Genomic DNA, 11,094 nt, shown 5'->3' with positions numbered 1-11,094 from the left:
TGCTAAGGCTTACACAGCATGTAATAACATAAAAGTAACTGAAGATTAAACCAGGGAGAGCCTATTCTAAATGAAAAGAAATTGCAAAATGGCATAATACAAAGGGCTGGATGTAATTTCATGGTACCTGCTTAATCTTAATTCTGGCTCTCTAGAATGTAATAGAATAAATTGCTAGTACATATTGCTGGAATAAAAATAAAAAGGAATCATAAAATTAAAATCAATCATAGGCAAAAATACTAGGGAGAAGGACAGATACAAAGATCTCACTGCTACTAATATAATAAAAAGTAATGGTTTATTAGTTTATTGTATTAGTTTGAGAAGAGATTCAGGTGCATTCCATTCTTAACAGACAAAGCTAAGTTCTCAAACAATTCTGTTGCACAAGTAGACTTGATTAATGATGAAGTTACCCAGAAGCTAAATTCTTGGTACCGGGAAAGATAACTTGAATTTAAAATAAATAAATAGTGAACTTCAAACTGTCTGTATTACCCATCCATATAATACCCAGAAACATTTATGACAACAGAAAAATCCATATTCATCTAAAACCCAGGCGCTTTTTGATCATTCCTCGCTCATTGATGTAATTTCAGAGTAACTACTCATATTTGAAATACAGACAAGCCCTAAATAAATGATGCTTCTTTTTCTTTAAGATTCTTCTGCATAACAAAAGGACCCGGAGCAACTTCAGTTTATTCACTTCTTTATCGACTTTACTCAGTAAGATGTATACATCCATCCTATGATTATTTAGAAAAAATAAATATTTTGGTGTTCAAATTTATTCATGCATAAAGCAAAGGGATTAAAGCCCGAAGGTTTTTTCTTCCAAAAACCCTTCCCTCATTATTGTGTATCTGTCCATGTATATGCAAACAGACTCATATACACAATATGCCTCCAAATGTATTGATGCATAATGCAGTATATCAAACCCTTTATGCATTTATTAAATTTGTCTCTGCTATGGCCTTGCAGTCAGTACTGTACTCTGATGAAAACAAAAGGGATACCATGGCTTTCGTGAATCCAAATGTACAATTTTTACCAGCTAATAGTTGGAAAATAGGCCAGGAATGCATGAATAATTTATGATAAAGAATAAAAGTGGAAAATTTCCAGTTCTCAAAAAAATGGCAAAAAACAAAGCATTTTTCTATTTTGTACCCCATAACAGTGCATGTTCTATGATTTAAGTAATGATAATTATTTACTTACATTACCCCCATACATTATATAAGGCAAAATTTAGTCTTATATTAAAAACTATAAATATATTAAAGAGTACTTAGCAATACCATACTAATCTTATTACAGAAATTAAATGTTGTGTCATTCTAGGCACACAAGTTAGTGTAATTCTTATATCACAGATTTCATTTTAGAATATTAGGAAAAATTTCAGAAAATATATCACCAAATTATTTATTGATATTGACTTCCTATTCAACATCTGATACTGGGCAGTGACCAGCAGGTGTTTTTTTTAAAGCCTAATAAAAATTAAAATACTTTATATTAGAGCAGCACTCATACTCACATTATCATTAGCTTATATTTAAGACTTGTCAAATAAATATATAATAACTTTAATTGAAAGAAAAGAATTTAAATCTGGCTGCTTATATGGGCATAATTTGCTCCTAATTTAAAGAATATAAATAAAAAATTACCAGATTATATGATATAAAATTTCATTTTATTTTATTAATTTGTGAGCCCGTGAATAATACGCTGAATTAAGTGTATTCAATTCAACTACAACAATTTATATCACAATGCATGAAAGCATATCAACAATAGCATCTGATTTAAAGTATATGCATTTTAAGTTCAGCAGCATATTTGCTTTCCTATATGTAGAAATTGAAACTATATTCATATTAAATTTATAAATTCAATTTTACTTGTGGAAATATCTGCCTATGCTAAAGCAAACAAAAAATGGTTCTTCAGGATTAGTTTTACTTAAAATATATTCACAATCAGGCAGTCCTTTATGAAATTTCATTTGATATCATAAAGACAAGGATAGTTTAAAATCCTGTCTTATAACTATCTTTTACTATGTTTTTTCTGAAGCTAAAAATGTAGGGAAGTATAAAAATATAACCTTCCCATTTATTCTTCTTTTCAAAATTACATTCTCAACCACTCATTCATCAACTTAAAAAGCAAGGTGTACCTTGAACAAGCAATTCTGTATAGGGAAAAAAACAAAATTGAGTCACATAAATAGCTATTCTTCACTTTTTCAAATCTGCAGTGTTTTTACAAAAAAAGAATACAATCCATGAAAGCAAGCTAACATGAAAGCATAATTGTCTAGGCTGCTTATTATTAAGTTTTGAGAAAATTATATTAATAACTGTTGAGTTATGTTCGTCTCTTCACAGCCTTCATCTGCCTAAATTATAACTGAAGGTTCAGAATGAACTAGAAATTCAATTTCTGTTAGAATTCAGTAACCCAACTGATGTCCAGATTTATCCATATTTTAGTCATTTGCCAAACAGATTACAGATATGTTAGAGTTGAAAATGGACAAGACACACTGATATTACCTTTAAATATGATAAACACTGCAAAAATTTCAAAATAAACTTGTAGAATAGCTGAATGCTTGTGGTTAACCATACTTTTTTGAGACATCATCTGAAAATTCACATACATGGATTCTATGCTAGTGCAAACATGTATCTGTTACAATTAACTTTTATAATAATATTTCCTTCCTTATAATATAGGTGCTAATTTGTTGCTTTTTTTGCTGTCTCTTAAAAATATTATCAAAATTATGGAAGGACAGTAATAAAACAGAGATTGGGAAAAAGGCAAGGCAACATTCTTATCAGATAATAAATGAAACTTTGGATGATCTGAATATGAAATCCTCATTTTGCTGAGTTTTGGGATTTGTGAAAGTGAGTAGACAAGAAGAAATAATGAGATGAACTATGATTAGCTTGTCAGCAGAATGTTAAAAAGATGCAATAGCACTGTTCTTGTTTTGGCCATTATTTTGTTAATTAATGAAACTAGATAAACACACACAATGTGGATCCTATCCAAAGAAGCCCACACATTCTGAAATCAGGATATAGACAGGATTTGTTGAGTCTGTTGGTAGAAAAAAACTAATATTGAGGATTTAAATATCATCATTATGAAGAAATGGAAATACTCTTAAAAAGTCCCTTAATGTAGTTTCCTAACACTGAAGGTCATTTATAATCATGCACTACACAGAAAGTGTAAAACTGCTGTCACGACAACTTTGGCAAGTTGAGATTTTTTTTTTTATTTAGCCACTCATTATTTTCATCTGTTGTAAACAAGATAGAAGTACGCTAATTCTCCTGAATTTTCAATTCTCAACTTATTACAAGGTTTGAGGACCGTTTGTTCCAAGAGGTAAAAATATTCTTTAAAAGGGTCAAAAGCACACTTATCAGTTTAGAAAAAGCAGTGCCAATTTTAAGTGTTAAAACAGAAGATCCTACATCTGTTGATCCGATTTGACTTCCAAACCTGACAATACATCTGCTCTAGATAAAACATTATTCCCTGATGTCTGGTCCCATCCCTCTTAATTGTTTATAAGGCGCTAAAACCTATTTTAATTTAGTAGGCACTTAATCCATTGCAAAGATATGAAAGTAGCTATTTAATTTATGACTATGTAAACATTTTAATGGTACATTCTGTTCTTGTATACCAAGCAGAGTTTTTGTAGATTGGAATACTACATAAATACATTTTTAAAAAAATATATAACCGAAAATGCAAAGGATCTGCAAGCCCAAGTACTAAAAGTCAAAGGACCCCAAAATGGGACTAAAATTAAACACAAATTAATGAAAGCAAAGTATACAAGCAGCCTTAGAATTGACAATGAAGATTCTGAAGCAGTGGATAGCTTCAGCAGTGGATATAAACAGCAAAAGAACAAGCAATCAAGAAATATGCCACAGGCTAGCACTTGGTAGAGCAACCATAAAAACCTTGGAAAAAATATTCAAGTGCCATTATTATGTCTATATCTACAAAGATCAGAATCGTACAAGCCATGCTATTCCCTGTGGCGCTCTGTGGAAGCAAAAATCAGGTTTTAAAGAAGCATGATGGGAAAAATATTGATGTCTTTATACTTTGGTATTGAAGAAAAAAAGGACTAGGGATGACATGCTGGCAGTCTTCCAATATTTAAGGGGCTGCCACAAAAAAGAGAGGGTCAACCTATTTTACAAAGCACCTGAAGGCAGGGTAAGAGATAACAGATGGAAATGTATCAAGAAGAGATCCTATCTAGTACTAAGGGGAAATTTCCTGACAGTGAAAATAATTAATCGGTGGAACGGTTGCCTCCAAAGGCCGTGGGTGCTCAAACACTAGAGATTTTTAAGAAGAGCTTAGACAGCCATTTGTCTGGAATGGTAAAGGGACTCTTATTTGAACAGGTAGTTGGACTAGAAAACCTCCAAGGTCCATTCCAACTCTATTATTCTGAATACCATGGATAAGCGAAGAAAACAATCCAATGGAAACAAATCAACCCATAATTCTGACTTGAAGCACAAATAACCAGGCTCAAATTATCCTGCTTTGACACATTATGTATGTTAGGACTCAACTCTCTGGAAAAAAACAAAACTGGGAAAGGTGGAAGGAAAAGAGGATGATTACCAGCAGTAAGGTAGATGAACTCATTTCAATGAATGCACTGTTGGGATACTTGAAAAAATACGTTAAGAATAGATCGCTATGGAGAATAAATCGTCATGATGAGACAGTTTGGTCTAACAGTAAGATACCTGAGTTCTAGTCCCATCTTACACATGAAAAGCCAGTTGGATGATTTTGGGCCAGGTATTCTCTCTCAGCCCAACTTACTTCCCAAAGCTGTTGTGGGGAAAATAGGAGATGGGTATTAGGAATATTTGTCACTTTGAGTTAGCTATAATAATAATAAAAATGGAATAAAAAAGTTCAACAGAGTCGCTGGGAATTGAAAGCTATTTGACACCACAAAATTGATTTTTTTTAAAGTAAATAATGATAGTAATCACTCCAGGGAAACACGTAAGAGACATTTTGTCCCAAGTAATGTTAAAAATTCAATAATTCAGGTAGCTGGAAGAACATTCAGGGACATTTAACTTCCTAATAATTCTGATAGTTAATTAAAGAGATAACCTACTGGGATACCAAACCAAGTTTCCTTAAGATAGCAGCTCTCGCTCTTTGCTCTTCAGCAGGTACGCTTGCCCAATCTGATATAAATCAGCACACACTGGGAAAGTAGATGTTACTCTAAATGAAGCCAGTAGAATTATTACTGGATGCCTTAAACTTATCTTTCTAGATAAAATCTACCACCTAGTCCGCATTGCCCTGTCTGCTGCTTGCAGAGAAGCAGCAGCATACAGAGAGAGGCTTAAATCATCTATATCTAGACAACGCTCTATGGCCGACAACCAGCTCATCAGAGATTAAAATCTAGGAAAAACTTCCTTGAGTCAATGACTGGGAAGAGTTCAAACAATTTGAAAGCAGAGTGGACTATGGAAAGCTACAAAGAACCAACACTGATAGGACCAACAGAGGAGCTGTCTGGAGAAAGCTGGAAAGTATGGAAATTGCTGAATAGACTGTGCATGGGTTCAACAAGATCCAGAGACACTCTGAATAAGTTTGCTTTAGATTAAAACGTAACAATTGCTTAACTGAAATACTTGTTTAATGCTAGCCACCGATAATATTACAGTATTAAAATTCATACTGAATGTTTGCAAGAGATGGAACATAAAGTGAAGAAAACTTGCTTAATTAAATAATTGAATAATTGTATTATAATGTAAAGTTCACAAGTATGCTTAATATGCTACTATTAATAATAATTAATATTTAAATGCTATTCATATACGTAATTTTTATTATTTGGATAAAAAATTATAATGTTTGTGATACTTACTTTTCTTCTTTGAGATAAGCTGAGGGCAGCAAAATCATTAAACAAGGATGAATTAGGTGAAGCAAGAGGATCTGCAAAACAAATTTTATAAAAAAAAAACCCCAGAGATTTTATTTATTTACATTCCACCTTTATTTTACAAATAACTCAAGACAACAAACATAGCCAACACATCTTTTTCTTCCCATTTACCCTACAATAACAACACTGAGGTGAGTTGGGCTGAGCTGGCTTTCACGGCTAAGGAGGAACTTGAATACACAGTCTCTGCATTCTAGCCTGGTGCCTTAACCACTAGACCAAATTGGCTTTTATCTTTCATGAGATGTACAAATGAATTTATTTCAATATTAAAATTTTGCAAAAAGAACTAAATAAACTTCAAACAGCAAGTTTATTCACACCTAAAGACTTTCCTCTTTAGTTTTGAGCCTTATATAACATTTTTATATCTTCACAATAAAAAATTATCTTTTTAAGACCCAGTAATCCCTTAATTCACAGTAACGTGTGATAAACCTTTTAACCAGGGAGGGGATCCGACCAGTATAACTACTGGTTCTGTCGATCTGCGTCGCGCGAGTCGCTCGAGTGCAATATACGACAGCTAAGCAGCGCTGCATGCGGTTGGAAAAGCCCTTTTCTTCCTGCTTTTTCAACCGCAGCTGTGTCGTGCAAAGCAGCTGCAGTTGAAAATGCAGGAAATAAAGGTCAGGTAAGAGCCCAGGCGGGCAGGTGGGCCAAAACAGCCGCAAACATAGAACCGGTTCTATGTATGTTCTCTCTGTTTGTTGTTCTTCAGAGCAACCGGTTCTACAGAAGTGGATAGAACCGGTAGAATCCCACCCCTGCTTTTAACATACACATACACATGCACAGACATCTATCTATCTATCTATCTATCTATCTATCTATCTATCTATCTATCTATCTATCTATCTCACACTAAACTGGATTTTCACAAAGGTGCTTTATTGAGTAAGTTAGATTTGGCTAAAGTCACCAGAGCTCTCTAACTCATAAATCAAGGACAGACAAATGGAAACCAGGATTGCATGTATTGAATAGAATTGGAGGAGGGTTGTTTCACCTCTAAAACTCCTTCTCACAATTGGGAATATAAATAGAGTAATTTCCTTACATTTTGAGTCCGGAAGCAGCTCAAAAAAACAGAGTTTTATATTTGAAAAATCCTAACTTCTCTTTTTTTTCAAAATCCATAAATCATATCAGCAGAATGGATGGTGGCACCCATCCATTCTGAATTTTTATCTCACTTACTATGGTTCTTGCTGTTCCAAATAATGAATCCTTCACAATATAATCATAGTAATATGGCATACTCTTGTCATAATTTATGGTGATTATTAAATTACAAAACATAAGTTCCTCACACAACAAGCTAAGTAAGCTCAAACAAACTACATGTTACTAGTTTCTGCAGAATTTTAAGAACTAGGAAACTGGCTACTATTGAAAATTGTTTTTTCAATTCCTTCCTTTCTTCTCACTGTATCACTCACAAACTTTTTGAAATTAAGCAGTGTATATATTGCAGGGGAAAAAAATAAAGGCTTAGAGTGTGGGGGGGGTGTATTTATTTTTAAGTACAGCAGAACTAAATGATAATGAAAATAAACCTAGAAGTAAAACAAGATTTTTTTCCAGCAAAATTAGATAGGGCTCTAATTAAATATGTGATTATTAATAGAAAAATAAATCATTGCTAAACAAATATGCTAAAGGTGTAAGTTTCCACTGTCCCAAGTAAGATTAGTTCACTAATTCCTTCTTAATTTACCTGAGTATTTTTGACTACAATAAACTCATAACTATTTCATTTAATTTAGTTATTTTTTAAAAAGACATAACTTTTGTAAACCTCCCATTAATAGGCTCAAAAGTTTCTGGGTGATGAAATTCTTTGTTGTGTTAAATTCCTTTTAAATATATGTTGGCAAATTACTAAAGATTGCAAGTAAAATATTACATGAATAATAGCTTCTTAGATGATAGTCAAGGAATTGTAAATAAAATGGTAAATTGGTGAAAATGTTCAATTACTCTTCTAGAAATTTGTTTTTACAAAAATCAGAAACATTGCTCAGTCTTTGGTAGTTTATTTGGCTGATAGCTTTTAGTTTAGCTGATAGTTTCTAAAGAACTACAGCAACTTTTGGACCTTAATTTAACTCCTATTATTAGCTACGTTTATAAATGACTGCTTTGAAGGATTTTAGATAAAACTAATTATACCCACAATATAGCTCTTTATAATGTACAGAAGATAAGGAATGTTCATGACATAAAGCTTCCCTTCTAAATTATTTAAATCACCAAAATACAATTATGTACACTAAGAAAATTAAATTATACATCCTTAAGTGTAGTATACACTGCTGTCTGTTTTAGCATCATCTGAAGAATGTAGATATAGCAATTTCCCTAACCAAACCCATATTCTCGGGTGCAATAAAAGTGGCAATGAATCCCAGTTCATGTTTTCATCTAAAATATTTCATCTTTCATCCCAAAATCTTAAAATGCTTAATTTAATTTAAATTGCAGATCGGCAATGTAAAAAAACAAAACAAAACTCAAAACATCAGTACAAGTTAATCCTAAAATAATTTGTAATAAAGTTATACGAAATGTATGTATTATTTAAATAATGAGGTTCTAAACCATATGTATTTTTTCTATAAAATAGCTTTAACATAATCTTAAAGTTTTCTTACCATGGCCTGCATATGGCTTGGCACTGTCATTAAGAAGGCTAGGTGAACTGCTGCTATTTGTCATCCTCTGCAGAAAATGAAAAATAGAATTGTATAGTGAATTAAGGTATTAAGATTATTTGCCTCCAGATGTCTATAACTCAAAACGGATTAACATGGATTAATGCTCATAGAATCATAGAGTCAGAAGGGATCTTAGAAGTCATCTAGTCCAAAATCTGATCAATGTAGGATTCTTCGCGGTATTTCTGACAGTTAATCATCCAGCCTGATTGAAAACCTCTTGTGAAGAACTTACAATTTCACACAGCAGCTTTTCTACTTTCTGACAGATCGAACTGTCAGAAAGTACTTCCTGTCTCACTTAAACCCATTTTGTTGCAGTTTTAATCCCAGAAGAAACATCATTAATTCACTTTATATCTTCAGAGTCTCCGAAGGCACTGCACTTTAACATCTTTCCTGAACATCATCTGGGAATAATTATTGTAGGTAAACTATTCCAAAAAGGAAAACCATAGCAGAGCCCTTGCCTGATTGATTATCCACCTTCTCTGCTATAACCTCTGCTGGGCAAATTTTAGCTAGAGTATATGGTCTTGAAGACATACAACCCCTAAGCATCCAAATGTACCCAGGAGCAAATTGACAATCAATGTAGCTCCCACAACAGTAAGTCTTGACTTATCTAGCCCCCGATCATTTTGCATCAATTGAACTCTTGAATCATGTTCAGGAGCTCCTCAAGAGAAAAGTGAATTAAACTAGTTGAACTGTGAAGTCATAAAGACATGAATGATTCTTGCTGATGCCTCTCATTACCAAAGAGTTTTTTTTAACAATACACCAAATTTAAGTGATTACATTTTTTTTTAAAGTTCATCTTAGTTTCTTAAACTGTGGTCTACAAACTTTGGGTGAGTTTTTTTTAGAAACTGTAAATTTCTGGATGGACTGAAAGCCAGGAGTATAAAAATAGTATGTGCACAGCTCTAAATAAAAACTTATTGCTTGCAGGAAGCGGTATGAAAAGGGAGGAGAGGGGCCTATCCAGGTAGGGATAACTTCACAGAGCTGGAAAGAACATCCAGTACCAAGGTGGCCACTTTGGGAAGCTGCTGGAGAGAAAAAACATGTTCCCTCAGCTACTTTCATTGTCATTAATACTGCTATTCATGGAGAATCCACACAAATTAGTTATATCAGGCAATCATGGCATCTGAGAGCCCCTACAATAGAAGACGCAGTGGCTCAGTGGCTAAGACACTGAGCTTGTTGATCAGAAAGAGAAAGGTCGGCAGTTTGGCAGTTCAAATCCCTAACGCTGCATAACAGAGAGATCTCCTATTACTTGTCCCGGCTTCTGCCAACCTAGCAGTTTGAAAGCATGTAAAAATGCAAGTAGAAAAATAGGGACCACTTTGGTAGGAAGGTAACTGCGTTCTGTGTGCCTTTGGTGTTTAGTCATGCCGGCCAAATGACCATGGAGACATCCTTGGACAGCACTTTGTAACAGAGATGAGCCGGAAACAACTAGCACACATATGCGAGGGGAACCTTTACCTTTATTTTACAATTGAGGAAGAATTTAATAGCTAATTAAACTTTCTAACATTCAAACCAGAGTATTCAGAAACTTTAGCTAGCTAAAAAAGAGTATGTATGTACTTCAATTTCAGTAACAATATTATAAAGATTATAAAAATTCTTTACTGCAAAAAATGTAGCAATTATACATACTGGAACATATTCACTTTAGGACAGTGTTACAAACGTAATTTAGATATAAAACTTCAAGTTTCACTCATGATGACTCCACAGACATGTCCACATTTACGTAGAACAGAAGTACTTTGCCACCTACTTCTTTCAGAGTTTTTTTTTTAACTTCTCAATCTAACCAATAGCATGATACATCCTGGAAGCTTCCCACTCAGGTACTAACAATGTCCCAAGCCCACAGAGCATTTGACTCAGACAGGAGGAAGCTTTGTGTCATCTAATATTTTAATGCAGTCCAAATTGCTAGTCAACACTTTACGTTAGCAAATTCTGCAGTTTAAGTTATCTATAATTCAATTTTATTGAAGTAGAATCTTTTATTGAAGTAGATTATATGGACAGTGGGAATCCATGCCACTTTCTTCATACTGTACACAGGTATATGAAACTGTGTCATACCTTCTCCTAAGATTAAAGCTTCCAAATATATAATTTCTTATCATAAGGGAATGAATGACAAGTCAAGCTCATGACTTTAAGTGATAAAAATTAAGTAATAATGTGGATGCTCTTTCATGGAGCCTGGGTGGGAATAACAGGCTTCAGCTGAATCCTAGTAAGACAGAGTGATGTGGGTAGGCGGGC

General features: G+C 33.5%; 1 protein-coding gene across 2 annotated transcripts in view; it reads right to left on the bottom strand.

Moving 5' to 3' along the window:
- Positions 1–11,094, bottom strand: part of PAN3 (poly(A) specific ribonuclease subunit PAN3) — a 78,264-nt gene that overhangs the window by 40,695 nt on the left and 26,475 nt on the right. For both annotated transcript variants that reach the window (XM_026708836.2, XM_026708838.2), the window contains exons 3-4: positions 8,728–8,794; positions 5,990–6,060 (exon numbers count right to left, since the gene is read on the bottom strand). In XM_026708836.2, the coding sequence (XP_026564621.1) occupies positions 5,990–6,060; positions 8,728–8,794 (138 nt within the window). The remainder of the gene's footprint in view (positions 1–5,989; positions 6,061–8,727; positions 8,795–11,094) is intronic.

This window comes from Pseudonaja textilis, chromosome 7, assembly GCF_049901715.1.
Source record: "Pseudonaja textilis isolate UNSWEBS1 chromosome 7, rPseTex1.2, whole genome shotgun sequence".
Taxonomy (NCBI): domain Eukaryota; kingdom Metazoa; phylum Chordata; class Lepidosauria; order Squamata; family Elapidae; genus Pseudonaja; species Pseudonaja textilis.
This window is presented reverse-complemented; position numbering and strand designations above follow the sequence as displayed.